General features: G+C 38.1%; 3 protein-coding genes across 3 annotated transcripts; 1 reads left to right on the top strand and 2 right to left on the bottom strand.

Annotated features, from left to right (window-relative positions):
- The first annotated feature begins 4966 nt into the window (after positions 1–4966).
- LOC111339018 (carbonic anhydrase 2-like) lies at positions 4967–9616 on the top strand. The gene is made up of 8 exons (XM_088763157.1): positions 4967–5314; positions 6261–6326; positions 6652–6696; positions 7045–7373; positions 7770–7829; positions 8088–8154; positions 8682–8872; positions 9449–9616. The coding sequence occupies exons 2-8, from the start codon at positions 6263–6265 to the stop codon at positions 9563–9565; spliced, it is 873 nt and encodes a 290-aa protein (XP_088619283.1). The 5' UTR covers positions 4967–5314; positions 6261–6262; the 3' UTR covers positions 9566–9616.
- Positions 9617–12773: 3157 nt separating this feature from the next.
- Positions 12774–13532, bottom strand: LOC111339019 (uncharacterized). The gene has a single exon (XM_022945594.1). It carries the CDS (start codon positions 13530–13532, stop codon positions 12774–12776), a length of 759 nt encoding a protein of 252 aa, XP_022801329.1.
- A 114-nt stretch (positions 13533–13646) lies between these two features.
- On the bottom strand, positions 13647–14336 carry LOC148727757 (uncharacterized). The gene has a single exon (XM_088763099.1). It carries the CDS (start codon positions 14334–14336, stop codon positions 13647–13649), a length of 690 nt encoding a protein of 229 aa, XP_088619225.1.
- Between the last annotated feature and the right edge of the window lie 4543 nt (positions 14337–18879).

Genomic DNA, 18879 nt, shown 5'->3' with positions numbered 1-18879 from the left:
CCTTGGTTGCTTTCAATTATAGATGAAAAGTGTTTCTCTTTTGCGCAACGAATCAAGTGATTCACCTCGCGACGATGTTCGGTGTATAATAGATGATTGGCTTCGGTGTTATAGACCACTTTCATAAATGGCTGCCGGATTAATATTCTTTTGTTTGAATTTAAATTAGCCCTACTGGCCTCGTTCTCCAGTACAAAATTCAAAAGAATACATTATCTCAAGCGAGGCCAGAAGGGCTAATTTAAATTTAAACAAAAGAATATTTATACGGCAGCCATTTATGAAAGTGGTCTATGCGCGCGCCATCGTCTTTCCAGTTTTCTTCTCTTTCTCTTTGCAACTTTAATTTCATCCGTAAAGCATGCAGCATACAAGGGCGAAGAGTAACAGACCTACGAATAATTGGGGCATGATTGTCGATTATGGATTGAAGAGGGGAGTTGAATTGATGAATAGCTAATAGAAAGGTGAGAACTTATCCATACCTATGGCACGTAAACGTCGAAAAGATACCATTTGATCTTGAGCAACAGGTTTACAAAAATCTAGATTACACCGGATCATAAAATGATTCTTGAAGGCATTGGCAGTTTTCAAGGTAAATTTCTTATAGTTCTTTTCTTTTAGTAGCTAATTTACCAACCGGGATAATTTTTCGAGGCAGGTACAACTGAGAGGCAAGAAAGAACTCCAGAATTCAACACACCGATAGTTCTTGGAGGTATCTATCGTTTTGAAATCGTCGAAATAAATCGAGTAAATTAACGAACAGCCTCAGTCGTTCAAAGAAACAGGAATGGACTTAACTTGGAAGGGTGCGTCCATGACAAAATTTTCAAATATCCTTCGCCACTCACTGGTAAAAACGTTGTGAAATGGCCGACCCCTGAACAGTCCATGTGCTTTACCCTATCCCACAGATCATAGCGACTCGTGTAATAATGTAGCCAATTGATTAATATGCAAATCTATGCAGACAAAGAGCGGCCATTTTGAAATTTATATCTGAAAAACCGCTGACAGAACAAGTGCCATTTTTAGGTGCATCCCAGCTCAGCTTGTAATTAGAGATAGATGGATCCAATTAAACTTCAGCATTTTGTACTTTTGGAACCTCCGTGGGAGTTTCTAAATTAAACCTTGGAGAGTTAATATCACATTAAATAGATATTACTCAAAACAAAAGGTCAGGGTGAAGCACTTAAAATGCACTTATCATGACGAAAGGATTGCAAATTTAGCTCTCTAAACTAAGAACAAATATTAACCGAGTTATCTGTTATTAAAATTATCTCTCAATCACCGCAACTCGATTTCATTATTTTCAACCAATTAATACTTTTATAATTACTATTATTATCATCATTATTTATTATACTGTTTTTAAATCACTGTTACTTCGTTCCTTTTAATATCATTCTGTCATCGTTGTACCGCCGCTCTTTGGTATGGTAGACGATGAAAAGGCGTGCAAACCTTTTGTCCTTGCGGAAAAGCGGTAGAGCTCGACGAGGAGAGATTTGATATTAACATATTTATAAGACAAAGGCTTCGACAGAGAATAAAAAGTAGCGGTTTGCGAAGGAGATGTTCGGTTTATGAAATATTACTTTGATATTTTATGATTTAAGATCTGTGCGTCGAAACGTTTTTCACAAGAGCAGGGCTTCTTTAATGTCATCGGATGAAGCTGAGGTTGTAGCCTTTAATAGAGGTCATTCACCTCATTTGATCGTCTATATTCCTACACAATTGGGTCCTTCATACTAACCTCTTCTTCTATACTTTTTTTTTACTCTTTGTTGTTTCCTGAGATAGAAAAAGCTCTTTTCTGCTTCTTTCTTTTTCTTAAACGAGTCAAATTCTACTTTACTTTACTCTTATAAATTTACAGAAAATAAATATATGTATGTACAAACATATAATCATAGTAAATAGCTCTTGGAAGACCTAACAACAGGAATGAACGTCCCTAATGATAAAGGCCACCAGAAACTATATATAAGAAAACGTGAACAAAAATAAGTATACATAATGACAGGCAGTATCATAAAACGAGTATAATAAAATGCTACATGTTAAAACTTAGTGCTAACTAAAATTAAATAACAATTACATTAAATCACCACTATCAATAGCAAAACAGTAGAGTCTTAGGTCATTTTTGAACATAGAAAGTGATTCCCTTCTCCTAATAGATATAGGTAAACTGTTCCAAAGACGAGCAGCTGTGGGAAAGAAAGACGACCTGAATAATTCTGTTCTTGTATAGTTAGTTTTAAAAGTTAGTTCAGTGTTTTTTAAATTATGGGGTTCATGTTCAGAATCATAAAACTGCAGACACTTAGAGATGTCGAGGTCATAATAACTATGCAGGCATTTGAATAAAAAAGTTAAGTCTAAATAGATATGTCTAGAAGATAGTGACGTCAAACCAGTCTTATTCAAACGTTCTTTGTAAGAAATCCTATTCCCGACCATGAGCTTAGTCGCCCGACGTTTTACAGCCTCTACCATATCGCTTAAATAAGCTTGATGAGGAGACCACACTTGAGAGGCGTAATCAAGATGTGGTCTAACGAGGTGAACATACAGCTTTTTAATAACATCAGCAATGACACACGACCCACAAGATCTTCTTTTTAGAAGCAAAACCTTATTAGCTGTGTTGACTTTGTTAATAATATGATCATGCCGGGACAATGTATTGTTAACAAGAATTCCTAGATCCTTTTCACACCGTGTCTTCGCAATGACATTGTTACCAAGTTGATAAGAGGAATTTTTAGGCTTTTTCTTTTTGGAGATACTAAGATGTTTACATTTAGCAGCATTAAAGGACATACCCCAGAGGCCACTCCAGTCTTCAATTGAACAGAGGTCTTTTTGAAGAGCGTCATGATCATCTAAACTCAGCAATTCTCATCGTCTGCATGAAGGTGGATATTTGTATCAGCACCGATGTAAACAGCAATATCATTAATGAAAATAAGGAAAAGAAGAGGACCTATAATTGAACTCTGGTGGACACCAGATGGAACATATCTCCAGTCAGAAGCATGCCCTTCGATGACAGTTCTCTGACACCTATTGGTCAAATAACTTCTAAACCAAGCAAGGAGTTGACCCCTTACACCAACCATCTCCAGCTTATAAAGTAATTTCTCATGAGGAACTTTATCGAATGCTTTAGCCATGTCGAGGTATATGACATCTGTCTGTATGCCGGCATCAAGGAATTTTGCAGTAGAGTGCAAAAATTAAAGAAGCTGTGTGTCACATGATCGATGCTGCCTAAATCCATGCTAATTAACATTTAAAAATTCCAAGACATGATGATACAATCTTTTGTGGACATGTCTTACAAGGACTTTAGACAGTATATAGGTAGTAAAGCAATTCCACGGTAGCAATTCCTAGGTAAACTTTCTCGGTTCAGATGATTCGTCTCCGAAATTTGTAGTACCGCTCAGGGGAAAACATTTGAGCACTGTGTTAAAGAATCATTCAGGTGTTGTTAGGTGTGGGCAGTATTAATGTCAGGTCTGATAGATCTTGATGCTCATATACTGATATCTGCGCATTTAATGATATTATGAAATATGATATTGATGATAATTCAAATGGTTGTTTTGAAGTAAGCTATATTTTCAGTGTCGGCTGATCAATCGCGTGGTAGATAGCTGTTTCTAAGGTCTGGTTTCATATCTTGGGAAAAAAGCCTGGCGATCGTTGATTTCAGGACTTCTAAAACTATTTCAGATTTTGCCGATATATCGTGAGATGGATAATTGTGAATCGCAAGTTCTGTAGCCAAGCAACTAAAGGATTGGTAGCGAGTTAAAACTATCGCTGACTACCTCGACAGTAAAAACTAAGGGGTTTCATAGATTTCAAATGATCGCCAATCATCGCCGAAATCTGGGTCAATGAAACACCTCAATAATTTTTCTCATTTGATGCCGACCATTCTGGGCAATACGGGATGCTTGAGATATCGAGTGTTAACTTGATTCGTTGGAAACTCTGGCACGATCTGGTCATAAGGGAATTCGTTTGCACCTTTTAATTTTCCCGACACATGAAAACAAGTCTTTTTTCAAAGTTTAAGATAAATTTAGACTCGAAATAAAATCTAATCTCTAGGTAGAAAGCTAGGTATACATTTCTAAGGTTTGCCATTCTTCTCTCATAATATTATAGTATTTTAGCGAGGTGTATCATTGCTTGATACTGTCGTTTGTTTATAGTCTTTGGTCGAGACATATTTTCAAAACACAATTTTAAGTCTTTCAACTTTAAAATCAAGTTGTTCTCTTCTTCCAGACATAAGGTGCTTTTTCTTACATGCACCCGATAAATACGGAAATATACAGAATTATGTAAGGTAAAATCTTATGATATCTGCTTCAGTCTGAAAGTTGATATCTATGCTGGGCTACAATTTTTACTCTCTCTTAGCTCCTGGGGTATATGAAAAAAAAAAATAAAGAAACTAAAGTGGACTTTGTAAGAATTACACCAGGAATAAATTGATCCATTTAAAATTCAGCCTTTTGCACTGCTTTTTTGAAAATTTGTAACCCGCAATAGTTCCTTTTTTTTTTTAGACGATATTTAGTTGGAAGTTCTAAAGTTGTATTGCCAAGGTGCTTCGTTTCCTATCAAATTGAATAAATATTGGGTAGTATAAATATCGGACTGAATATTCCTGAATACTTTGTCCTGACGTAATATCTCTCATAACTGCTCTCCAAAATATGAAGAAATATCAGTCTCGTTTAGCTTTGTTCAAATAATCAATAAACCACCATGACTCGATTTCATGCTTTTTTATTACCTGTTATTACTTTTTCCGCAATTTTGCCGTTTTTGGTATGGTAGAGATGAAAAATTGTATAAAACAGAGAAAAATTTAAACTGAGCGTTACATTAAATTACATCAGAAAATATTTGTACGTTTATCATTATATCTATTTATTTCGTTTATACAATATTGATCGCATTAATTTTCTGTATATTTTCTGTAACCATGGTTACCGATTCATGATCACTACAAGTGACAAAAATATTAGACTGATTCTGTTAAATATCAGGTTTATGAGGTAAATGATGGCTTATTTTGATTCTCCTGAGGATAAGTATGATTATATTAGATATTAGGCCAATACCACTTAATCTTAGTGAAGTAATTATCGCCTATTTTGATACACCCGGCTAAGTATTTAAACCTCCCTGATCTCTAAACTTTACTAAGTTACCTCTGGTACAGAGACGAAGCTTAACTACTAAGTGGAGACCAAAATCGACCTCGGTAAGTCATTTGTGATTTTGCTATCAAGTTACTAGAACTGTGTTTTTGTTATTAGCCTACCTCTTCACTTTTTCATGCGGGTGCATTTAGAAGGTTTTTTGAGTGCTCTAGAACAATCCACGAAGAAATAGAAGTTAATACCCATTTTGCATCAAAGCTTAAACATGTTTTAAAGGTCTTAAAATAATTGAGAAGAATATGCTACCTCTCTATAACATCAGGAAAAGGTTAGATATTCTAGTCTTCTCGGATAGGGACGAATAAATGGAGTTCCCGTCTCCTACAGGGTTAGGGTTAGGAGACGTTAATTTCCTACGCACGAAATTACTGCGTGATGGATGTCCTCCCCTGGGGTGGGATGGGTGGGATTTATTGGGTAGACTACTCGCATGGTTCGCATATGTTTCGTTCTAGTCCTACCCTACTGCGGTAATGCAGTGAAAATTGTTAGAAAAGAAAAAAAGAAAAGTTTTTTACTTCATTGAAGCTGCTTATCCGATGAATGTCGACTTGGCATGTAAACAAAATCAGGTTAGCATTTGATTAAATCTAATCAAAAATTCAGTTTCCAGTTCTCTTTGTCCGATTTTCATTCAGTTGAACCCAGTTTAATTGTTGGCAGATGGATGTATGTTACGGAGAATATTTCTTTCATCTCATGCTGGGCAGAAACGTTCTAAGATACATGTAATTTGCTCGTGTCATGTATTTCGATTTTAAAGGTGATCACTCAATTGGAGTTTTTCCATAGATAGTGGATCGTATAACCAAAAATTTGAGGAATTTTTTCAATCAGTCAGAAAGGCTCGATACGTGAAAGTGAACCTTTGTTTTCAAATTTGCTGATATTCTGTGGATGGCCTGAAGTAAAGACAAGCAGTAACCTAAAGTAATGTTTTACGAAAAATATTTGCACAATTATTATATACTTTAATTTTCTTTGAAGGAATGTTGCTGTTACTGTTGTTGCTATCAGCTTTTGGTGTGGCAGTGGGCAACCAATGCGAAGAACGTGAGTACCAGGATATTTTAAGACCAAACTTTTGGAATTTGCTTTACATTAAAGTGATGTACAAACTCTGAAATTCAATAGCGCGGGTTATGTTTGCCAAAGACATATTTTTAGCCCCTCTTGTACGTCAATTCGTAGCTGTGGCAAAAAAGAAGGAAAGAGTAAAGAAAAAAGAAAATCCAAGGCGAAAACCGCTGAAAAAATATCTGGCAGATGCTACAGATGTCGATACATTGTGCCTCTTCATTTCTTACTTCCTTTTGCCCCTCCAGAATAAATGAACCGTAACTTCTTCTAACTTCTTTTCGCTTCTTATTTCTTACAGTGCAAGATGGTGAATTTTTCAGCTACGGAGAAACTACTTCAGAAGGTATTCCTTTTTCTGGCATAGATTTTGGCATGGATTTTGAAGCAGTTAAGAATATACCTCAGGAAATTTAACATTATACATACTTCCCTATTGGGGGTTACCCGTCACCCCCTCCCCCGTCCCCACTCCCCCTTCTCTATTTTTAGGCATTTGTTCTGGTTTCCCTGACAGTACTCCAGTACTCATTTATGTTCCCAGTGGGAGAGAGTAGAAGTGCCTTGAGTGTTTAGGTTCTTTACCAAGAACACAAGAGCCTTAAAACGCCTTGAAAAGTAAAAATCTATGAACACTTCGTAGCAGCTGAGACAGAAGTTAAGATATCCCTGGACTTTCTTCATTTCTTGTTAGCTCCTGGTCCGTCAGATTGGTATAAAAAATGGAGGCAATGTGGTGGTAATCGGCAATCTCCGATCAACATCGACACGAGTCGGGTGAGGCACAGACATTTCCGAACTCTGAAAATAGAATTCGACAGACTGGGCGGCCTGGTCAGTGGGGAGTTAAAAAACAATGGAAACGCTCCCACTTTTTTCGTAGACAAGCACAAGGGAACAGCGAGACTCAAAGGAAGTCGTCTTTCAGACACATACGTGCTTACTAATTTCCACGTGCATTTCGGATGTGAAAACGACCGGGGATCAGAGCACACTCGTAATGGCCACCGTTTTGCTGCTGAGGTAATATGATGCAACTCTTGATTTCTTTCCAAGGAGTTTTTTTTTTTTTTTTTTTTTTTAAATTTTTGGTTTAAGGTTTTTTTTTCGGCTTCGAGGTATCCCTCCATCAGATCACACAAATCAACTGTTCCCTTACTTGAAAGAAGAGAGGACTGGGGAAAAAAAAAAAAGATCACATATGCTTTGAGGTTGAAGGTAGAATAATTAACCTCTTTTGTTTTGAATACCCTAATCCTCGGAGCCATGTTAGAATTTCGATACATCGAAAATGGCCTTCTAAAAGCAACACTTTCCTTGCATTTTTTTCCAGTTGCAATAATACTCAATTTAGACCCGTACTTCGAACCAATGAGTACTAAGGAGAAATCAACTTCTCAACTTTGACTTTCCTTTCAGATTCATTTTGTGTTTGAGGATTCAAGAGGACGGTTTGCAGTCGTAGCTGTATGGCTCAGGGTAAATACTGATAATTATTATTCTTGTTTACCCTAGTGTTTAATGGTTTGAATTAGCGTTAGTGCCATGCGTTAGGTTTCATTTCCTCCTCTTTTCTTTTTGCATTGATGACCCTTTTGTCCGAAAATAAACGGGGACTACGTTCTAAGACTGATTTATATTCTCATAAAGTAATGTATCGTCTGAGAATAGCCGTAAAGCATGAGTTGGAATTATGTGTCTCATATTGTTCGTTTTCTTGGATGATGTTGTTGTCAGGCTTCTAAAAATGAAAACACTATTCTGGGAAGGTTGGCAAATCAGATGCACAAGATTATTGATGTTGGTAAGTTAGCTAAGCTGAGTAATGTAGTAAGCATATTGCTAACTCCCGTGAGTGACAAGGAAGGAATTTCTCATTAAAATATCAGGACAATATCAAGCTGACCGAGCGTTGAGAACAAAGAAAATATCCGTAAGGGATCATTGATTGATCCAATACTAAACTCACCGAGCTTAAATCATGTTCGAATTGTATGGCAGACAGCAAGTAGAATTGCTAATGAGATCTTGTGGTATATCTGGCGTATATCAGCAGCTCTGCAAGTTTTTCTTCTCTTCGCTTTCATCATAAGCGACACTTTTAGAACTTCTCAACATCCAATGATGAAATACTCTGAAAAAATGCAAAGATACGTTTTGAGTGAGAATGACAATGTAGATTTTTTCACAAACCTCTTGTATGGTTGCTCTTCTTTGCATCCGTGTAATCACCACCTCTTTTGGTGTCGTGCTTTTGGTGTCAAAGAAATGGTGACCGCTCCAAGTGTTAGAAAAAATTCCCAAATATCAAAAATTCAAATAATTTTACAGACGAGTCTGCGAAGATAAGGAGGGCGATCGGAATTCGCTTGATGCGCCTTATACCACACAAAAGTCGGAAGCACAAGACATTGGTACTGTCAAATTATTTCCACTACGTTGGCTCCCTCACTACTCCTCCTTGTTGCGAAGGCGTGATGTGGTTTGTCTTGCGACGAACAGTTCCTATCACGGACTATCAGGTAATTATCAACTAGGAAGGGCGGATGTGGAGATTTTTCAGGGGAAGGTCAAAACTTTGATCGAGAAAGGAGTTAATTTTTTCAACATAGCCGAATAAGACTCAAAGACTTGATAATATTAAGTAGTAACATACGATCCTGTCATAGCGAGAACTTTTATTTCAGACAAGTGAAAATACAGACAGGCCTCATAAGGGGGAGGGGAGGAAGAAAGGGATCCTGGTCCCTTGGTTCCTCACCCTCCCCGCGGGATGCCTGTTGTTATCCACGAATTAGAACAAACCCAAGTTAATACATAAGGAATCAAACCTCAAACCTTTGGAATCATATTTTTTTCTTCATCCAGTGCTTATCACAAGACAAAAAAAATAACATTTCTCTATTCCATTACCGAACCCAAAACTTACCATCTTTCTTGTTTTAGCAAGTTGTTAGTTTTGCAATTAACCGGTTGATAGAAGGATAGACATAGCCAATCCATTCTAGCTGAAAGCAGCATCTCTGGGTTAATTACTGGTCAAAATGGATATTACGAAGGAGTTGACGATTCACTGTCTTGGTTTGTTTCGTTTTTAGCTGTCGCAGTTCAGAGTGTTAGAGGGTCGTTTTCCCAAGGACCCCCCGCACATGTGTGACAACTTCAGACCACTTCAGCCGCTCAATCGCCGCTATGTATTTTCTGTTACTAATTAATCGGCTGCTGAGCGACAAAACAAACTAATAAAGTCAACAAGAAATGAAAAATTGCGTCAATTTTGATTACATTTTACTTGCATTTTACTTGCATTTTACTTGCATTTTACTGGAGCCTTTTCTTAAGCTGGAGATGAAGAGAAAGTTCCCTCTACTCGGCCCTCGTCAACAACTAATATATTTCGTCAATCATTCCATGAAAGTCAACAAGAAATGAAAAATTGCGTCAATTTTGATTACATTTTACTTGCATTTTACTTGCATTTTACTTGAGCCTTTTCTTAAGCTGGAGATGAAGAGAAAGTTCCCTCTACTCAGCCCTCGTCAACAACTAATATATTTCGTCAATCATTCCATGAAAGTCCCGATAAAAGTGAGAACAATTTCGGCTTAACGTTCAATCCAAGTTTTCCTTATGAATCTGATCGACCACATCCCTTCATCGATGCAGTAACATCGTGATATGCGGTATGGGTGATTAGGTTTCCGTTGTAGAAAAAAAAAAACCGTGCTCTCGCCTTCTGTGACCAGAATAAATCTATTTGTATTGGAATATATATTTTTGCGCTGGGATATGTATTTTTCCATAAATAGTTTGTATATAACTTTGACAGCAATTTGGAATGAATGTGTACGAGTAAATGTTCTCAAAGACTAACAAATTCGCGTAAGTCCATAGGGTGAACGCTTTATGTGAACTTTTATTCATCCCATGTTATTATGTATTGATGTTATTCATTCAAAAGTATGGAGACAGGTGACGCAGAGACAACAGGCGTAAACTACGTGCCCAAACTATGTGCCTAAACTACTTGCCTATTAAACTACGTGCCTAAACTACTTGCCTAACCTGTTTAAAATATGATTAACCTTTACAAAAAATATCTTTCACTTCTAAAAATACCATCACGCTTCAGAGGAAAAAGCAGCTTTCTTGTACTTTTAAGTCTGAACAACTCAAAAAGTGTTTATTCAGTGTCTGAGTCACTTACTTTGTTTGAATTCCTCAGCAGTTTTGTAACTTTCGATTTCATCGGCAATTTCTTTCTCAAGACAGATCTTTTTTTCCAGAAAGACAAACACAAAGAGCTTTTTGACCATTGTTTTCGCTCATACTTTGATTGAGTCTTAACTTAATGCCTGTCAGGTCTTTCAAAGGTGTGTTTGAACACCTCTCGGGATGCTTTTGTGTATCAACCAATCTGAAGTACCTTGAGGTACCGTCATTCATATAAAAAACGTTACTATCATTAACATAATCATTTCACCACACTCAAGAGGAGACGTACTGCGTCCAAGAATCATGAAAGTGGTGCCAAGTGTGGGCGTAATATATTATGTTTACGTCAATAGATATTGATGCCTGTTGGGAAATGTGATATCGATATTTGCGAACTAAAGGATTTCATTGATATTATCATCATTACTATGGCGGTATAAAACTTCTGGATGCCCACATCCTATGCTCTAAAAGTATGCTGAAACCTAAATTGTTAAAAAAATGTAGACCTCCTAAGATTCTTGCTTATGAAAATGGGAAAAGTTCCTAATGACCGGACCACAAAAACATTATCCTTATCAAGTGTGTTAATATGAATCTATATTATGAAACTACTGTTACGCTTAAAGTCTTCACCGAAAGAGCGATTTGAAGTGGACTGGTTAGGATGGACTTTTTGCATCTGGAAAGCTAATGATCTACCAGAGTCTCCCACAGTATGTTTAATATTATTATTATTTTTATTACTATTATTATTATTACTATCATTGTTATAGTTAGTTAATTATTTTCCTTTTATTTCTGAAAGCAACGTTGTGTTTTCGCCCAAGAACATAACTTTGTCAATACTACTCTAGAAAGAAGCCAATTCGATTGGGAGTACAGAATGCTGAACAGCGGGATTAAGGGTGCTTTGTGGTTGAAATCCATCATGCCTTCCCTAGCGTCAAAAAATAAACTGATTAAACTGCTATGAAGCAAGTTGACGTTTCCAGGTACTAGCCAACTGAATGAGTGAAATTGACGGCCTCTGTTACTGATGAGGTTTTAGTAAAATAACCCTTTCAAGACTTAAAGTCGTAGCCTATTCATAAATACATGAATAGAGTCACCGCTAACGCGCTCAATGAAAAGGGAAAAGAATATTCGATGAACTTGCGCTAGACTACGGAAAGTGTATCATTGCTTTACGCTGTCCTTTATCATCATCTTTGATCAAAACGCACTTTCTAAACACAGTATTTCAAGAGTCTTTATTTTAAAATAATATTTCTGCCGGCTGCCAGACAATATCTGTTTTTTTTTTCCTTTTTTACTCTAAAAATATCAAACAATACCCGGACATTACAGAATACATAAAATGTAGAATCTCACTGTATCTGTTTCGTTCTTAAAAATATAGAAGCATATATGTACTTTCTTTTGACTCTCAAGGCGCATGATAGAGACAATTAAGTATTTAAGACCACAGTAATAGACTGAACTAGAGATAGATCCATTCATCTAAACTTTAGCATTTTGTCAGCCATTTTGTAATTTTCTAACCCGTAATAGTTCTTCGTTTTCTTTCGGATATCTTCACTCAGAAGCTAATAGAGTTTATGTAATCAAGGCCGGCAATTTGATATCCTTAAATAATTAGCAAGAAATTATAACCTATTTTTATTTAGTCAGAATAAATATCAGACTGGTGTTACAGAATAAACGCATTATGACGCAAAGAAAGTTTATTTTGGCTCTCCAAGATAAGAACAAATATTAGTGTTGTTGTCTCTTATCGAAATTTTCTATAAATTTTCAATAAATCACCATGACTAGATTTCGTCCTTTTTAAATATCTTAACCTCAAGGTTTGCCATTTTTTGGTATGGTAGACAGTGAAAAGGAATATAAAGCAAAGAAAAATTAAAGTGAACCTCGCACTAAATATCACCAGAACATCGATTATTATGTTACTGGAAATAATAAATAAATGATAAGACTGACGTTTTCAATATCAGTCTTATGAGGTAATCATTGATGCTCACAATAATTAGTATAAAAAACATTCAATATAAGACTGATACCACTCAGCTAAATTCCCTGGCCTTCCACTGTCTGTTCCTACAAAATTTACACTGAGATCACGTTCTTTATCTGTAGACTGAGTACATCCCAGGGGACCAGAAATAGCCCATCCCAAATGAGTTTCTATCGTTACGGGTTCACCTACCCTCCCCGGACAACATTGCCTGTTTGAAAGTGCCATAAATAATCCGCTCCGATTAGGACATCTATATCTAACTGATCTTCGTTTCGGCAAAATTCAGAAAGCCATATGTCTGCCAAATGGGAATAACTGTTACGCACGATGTCCAGGCGCTCGTTCGGGACTCTCGAAATTTCGGGAACAACAAAGGCCTCTATATGTATTACACCTCCTCTCCCCACTGGGGTCAATGGTATCTCAACCACCTCCCTGAGGTTAGAACTTGTTGCTCGCTGTCCAAAGGTGTTGACAGCGAGCCACTCCCTTCGGACAATTTCTAGGCCACACGTCTCAGCTACGCGTGATGTAACAAACGAAGTATGGCTGGCCGTATCAAAAAGCACTCTTATTCGCGATCTACACTTCCCTGCGACTTGGGCTTGTGCCGTTTGTAGAGCAACACTGTTTCCCGTTTCGATGTGCATGCTGTTACCCACCGCCGAGTCTGAATTGCTAGGACTGCCTTCGCTTTCTGGCGCTTTCCCCTCCCCGGCGGGTCCGTTACAACGGAGACATGAATCATGTTTTCCCTTACAGTACTTACAAATTATAGTGGTCTTACATTCTCTAGAAACATGTCCTCTCCTAATGCAATTAAAGCATCTACCATACCTAAGTAACATTTGCTTACGTTCCTTGACATTCTTGACTTTCTGACAGTCCTCGTGCTTGTGTCCCTCCAAACAAAAGGCACAGTTCATTTGCTTTTCTGTGTGCATTGTGGTTCTTTTCCTCAGCTCATCTCGAGGACCTTTCGCGGGTCGCGTGTTTTTGTTGTACTCTTCGCGCAGCTCGATCTCGTGTCCTAGCGTTTCTAATAATTGTTGCAGGTTCTATTCATGATGATCCTCTCCTCTTGTAATCGTCAGGCGCAGCTGTTCTGGTAGTTTCTCCAGCAGTGAGGGTATCACGATGGCAGAGTAACTATCTTGGCCCACGCCAAGTGCTTCAAGGGCTCGATGCTTAGTCTCAGCAAAATCGTACATCATACGTAGTCGGTTTGTGTCTCTTTCGCTGTAAATGGGTTCCATGTTCAGCAAATCGTTTACGTACGCTCTCTGGATGGCTGTCTTTTTCCAATAGCGTTTCTTCAGAAGGTCCGTCGCTGCTTTGTAATTTGCCGAAGTGAGGAAAAATCCTGCTATCGCTGACCGCGCCGGTTCAACGAGAAGGCCTCGCAGATAAGAAAATTTGTCGACTTCGGCCAGTGTCGCATTCTTGTCAATGGCACTCTCAAAGGAGTCCCAGAACTCCTGCCATTCGCTGATGTTGCCTCCAAACTTTCGAACTTCGAGTTTCGGCAGTTTTGCTCGCACTGGGGCGGTCTGGTGGCTCTGTTGAGCCGGTGAGTTTTCTTGTATTCTGAGACTGCTCGGACTGGGCGGTAACACTGGTGCGTGATGCGTATCGGCCAAACGGTCTTCAATGGCAGACAGTCTCATTTTCACATCAAACTTTACCTTGTTAGTTTCGAGCAACTCTGCGGACATATCTTCTTCGGTGATGTCGTCATCAGTCTCCATCAACTCCAAAATTCGTTTCTTCAACTTCGTCAGCTTTTCTTGTTGTTCTTGGAGGATATCCTTCCACTGAACAATGTCATTTTTTCTTTCCTCAGTGTACCCTTCAAGGCATCCGTCTAAGTCGTTGAAAACCTACGTCAGGTAACTTTTGTGGCCCGCTCTCGACTTTCTCTTGTTCTTCAATTCTCTTTTCGGTTCCCTCATCTTCTGTCAGTATCCGGCTCGAAGGACCAGGTTTCGCAGAATTTCTCACTTACTTTAGAAGAAAGCTCTGCACACGCTGGTTCTGCAGACTTGGACTGTATACTTTCGGTTAACTTGACTTTATTCTTCACAATCCAACATTACACGTTCTGTTCTAGGACCTATGTCAATCCCATCTTTCAGTTACAAAAATGCTACGTTTTATAAGCTACGGATATAACGGCACACCCAGATACGTAAGTCCGCAGTGGTAAGGTAATTTAAGCTAACTTGACAAAGTTCCAATTTTGTTTTACACATCCCGTTACATCGACTTGTTTGACAATCATAGTGTTAATCTACGCATGCGGTTTTACTAGCGAATATTTGATTAAATACATCTTTATTTTGAAGGCTCGATTACACGACGCCGGTCAATACTTCCTTTGACATTTCACAAATCAATGTTGGCGACAAGAAATAATAACTTACTTAATCAACTACTCAATATACCGAAACAGGAAAACTTTATTATGAGCACGTGCAAACTTTTCGCGACAAATGTTTCTATGAGAATGTTTCGACAAAAACGTTCACATGGTCTCAAATAATGAAAATGTTCACTCTTCTAACTCTTTCTTTCCCTCTACTTCTTTCTTCTTCTCCACACAATTGCTTCCTTTCGTCTGCTTGACTCTCTTCAATTTATCTTCCAATCTTTTCTCTATAATGTACTTAAGCAAGTTTCTGACTGCCGTCATTGCCACTCCCTTCAAATCAACATACATCCTATCCCTGGCAAGTTCAGCGTCTGGTCGATTTTCTTCGTGGTCTTCTATTGAGTACAATATTACATCCACATCGATGTCTTCTTCTTTCTTCAAAATATCAACCACTGTCTCTAGGAGAAGGTAAATTTGTTCTGGTACGAAGGCAACTCTTTTCGTGTTGTGAGACATCTTTTCTGCCTTTTGGGTAGCAATTAGATACAGGCAGAAAGAGGGCACCCCTCGGTTTAACATCCTCTAATATATCGCTATTCAACCTATCACAGCCAGATTCTTGGGACACGTAAACATCATGCGATACTCCTGACACACATCCAGAACGTGATACTCCTTTGTCGTAGTTATATTGCTTTACCAGTCTTTGATATAGCGATGCGACTCTGCTGTTTTTTTAAACCATTCTGGGGAATATTTGACACATGTCAAAGTCACCATTTCACTCATTACATCTGAATGACTTAACATGGGATTACGAAAAGACGCAAACACTTCTGTCACATCGTCCACGAAAAACTTATTCCACTTTAAACGCTCTCCCAACTTTTCAAACGCTTCCCAATGTTTAAACATGTAAAGCTGCACGTGTCCTCCTAATGGGTTTGGCCATTCGTTCACCTCTTTGACCGTCTCGTCAAATAATTTATCGCAGGCATTCACGAATCTATACTTGGAGGCGGAGTCGTTCATCTCGAGTACTGGTAATTTCTTCTCGAATACGGCTTTTAAATACCGTAGAAAATAATACACCTCCATGTATTGACGCGATGTAGAAATGATTTCGTGGCGTTTCTTTAGACAGATGGAAACGTTGGCAAAACCCAATATGTAACGTATGACTTCTCGGGGCCCACACACCTTTTTAGGCGCATACAAATCGAATAGATATTTGTTCTGGTACAGTAATTCACAATCGTTGAAAATTCTCACGTCGCTCATGATGCGTTTGCTTTACCGTCCTCGCTACGAATGATGAGAAATTGTCTATTTCTCAAGTTTTTGAGGGTATATCCATCGGCCGTTCGTTGACTAACCGCCGTAAAGGGAATTGACATCTCTGACAATAACACCAATAATAAGGAGTATAATACCAACAAGATGTGCATTGATACCATACTTCTGCCGGTTTATAAGCGATTCCTTTACTCCAACTGACTTGTTTAGGCATCATTCAATTTTAAGTGAAGCAATCTTTTCTGTAATTTCCTGTATCCAGTTTAGCATATATACTTTTCTCAATTCTCTTATCTGTACTCTGTGCCACGCTTCTTTCTCTATCTCGTCAAACAATATATCGCATTGGCCGCATTCGCATGTCAAGTCTTCAACGGAAGGCGTCGCTAAAATGAAGCAAGTGAGTACAAAACGAAAGATTTATATACGCTATGTTTTTATGACAGCTTGTCAGTCAGAGGGAAATATTTTATGTATAACCTAAACTTACATTTCTACATTCATTTCAATCAGCATGTCATATGAAAAACAACTGGACCTAGCACATTTGGGCGAAGAGATTGAACAGAATCCCCAGTGGACCGGAACAATCCTAGACGAGTTATTTGCCATTGTCAAAGAAAAAGCTACCACGCGAGATCTTTGTGAAATACGCAGACAAGTGACAAGATACATTGACGAGATTGAAACCTATGATGCAAAAGTGGGAGAGCATTCTACTTTCCATCAATTGTACAGAGACACGATGACAGCTTTCCTAGCTTATGTTACTTATTTACATCTCAAATATCGTGCAGAGTAAACAAATAAACCAAATGTTGTACTTAATCCCTCCGCCATCTTGGATTCTTTTGTGTTTGAAACACCGTTATGATGTTTTTATTTACCCTACTCACGAAATTTAACCCTAAAAACCCTCGTACACCTACACGAATTTTAACCCTAACCCTAATAACCCCTCGTACACCAACGCTATATGAATAACCCTAATAACCACCTCGTACACCTACGCAACATGAATAAATTAACCTCGGCCGAGACACTCGGACCCAGGCCGTGCGGGAATCACCAGTAAGGCGACCTGCACTACTTAGCTGTATGACTCAGGGTAAATATTTCTTATTCACCCTAGTGTTTAATTGTTTGAAGCTGTGTCAGTGCCTGCGTGTTAGGGTTCGTTTCTTCCTCTTTTCTTTTTACATTGATGACCCTTTTGTCCGAAAATAAAAGGGGACTACGTCCTAAAACTGATTTAATGCTCATAAATTAATATATCGTCTGAGATGCGCTATAAAGCATGGTTGGAATTCAGTATGAGTCTCGTATTGTTCGTTTTCCTGCATGATGTTGTTGTTGTCAGGCCTCCAAAAATTAAAACACTGGGAGGGTTGGCAAATCAGATGCACAAGATTATCGATGTTTGTACGTTAGCTAAACTGGGTAATGTAATAAGCGTATTGCAAAACGCAGAAACCTACTAACTCCCAGTGAGTGATAGGAAGGAATTTCTCATTACAGTCAAACTAAATGAAGCGTACGCCTCAAGATTACATTAATGAATTGATCATTTGGATGTTGAACCCGCCAGTCGTTTAAGAATGTAATAATGAATTGATTATTTGATTATTGAACCCGCTAGCCGTTTCACGAATGCAATAATGGATTGATTATTAGGATATTGAACCCGATAGCCGCATTCGCTTTGAAAAGGCGCGGATCATTGTTCAAATTAGAAGTCCATTTCTGGAGTCCAATAAGATTGTTTTATTATCACGAGGTCAGCGGTATCACGTTGCACGTTTTTCAAGATGGCGGACAATTACAGAAACCATTTGTTGATCGAGTGAAATAGAAAGAACCTCTGATATCATCATTACACTTTGACAAGTAAAGTTTTGATAAGAAGCAATGTTCGAATTTTTTAAAACACCCAAAAAAGGCACTAAAAGCAGAAAAATTTTGGCAACTTTTCGGCAACTTTTTGGAAATTCAGCAACTTTTCGGCAACTTTTTGAAAAAATAGCAACTTTTTGGCAACTTTCAGACACTTTTTAAAAATAGCAACTTTTTTGGGATTCATTAGAAGCGGCCTTTCCTTACACTTAGGTAGCACGGAAAGCCGGAACACTCTTGAACAAAAGCTCATCTTTCAAACCGGCAGTCTAAATCCCACAGGTATCAACCAACGCGTTTCATTCCACTAATTTATTCGTGTTTTTCTCGTTGCCATGTTCCCACCAGTCACCTAGCTCCTTTTTCTGCCTTTAGAAGCACACACAACTCACAATTCCCCTATTCGCTCCGAGGAAGGGCTAACGCTCGAAACGTCAGCTTTTATGATCGTAACGGTGGCCAATTTACCATTTCAACTGTGTTGATATATTAAAATTATGTCTAATAAGTAGGCCAAGCCACAAGTTGCCGATAAATCCCGAAAAAGTTGAATATATCTGGCAGTGCGAAGAATACGACTCGGGCAGGAATACAAACCATGAGCCTTATTAAGGGGAATAGAGAGTATCTCCCTCTCAATCTCAGTTGGTGCAACTGCATAAAAAAAGAACGACTTCTCGTAATTTCGACTTAGGTATCCACTAAAATGACGATAAGATGGTGGTAAA

The sequence above is a fragment of the Stylophora pistillata genome, chromosome 6, assembly GCF_964205215.1.
Source record: "Stylophora pistillata chromosome 6, jaStyPist1.2, whole genome shotgun sequence".
Lineage (NCBI taxonomy): Eukaryota > Metazoa > Cnidaria > Anthozoa > Scleractinia > Pocilloporidae > Stylophora > Stylophora pistillata.
The sequence above is the reverse complement of the archived record's forward strand: the minus strand, read 5'-3'. Positions and strand labels throughout refer to the sequence as shown.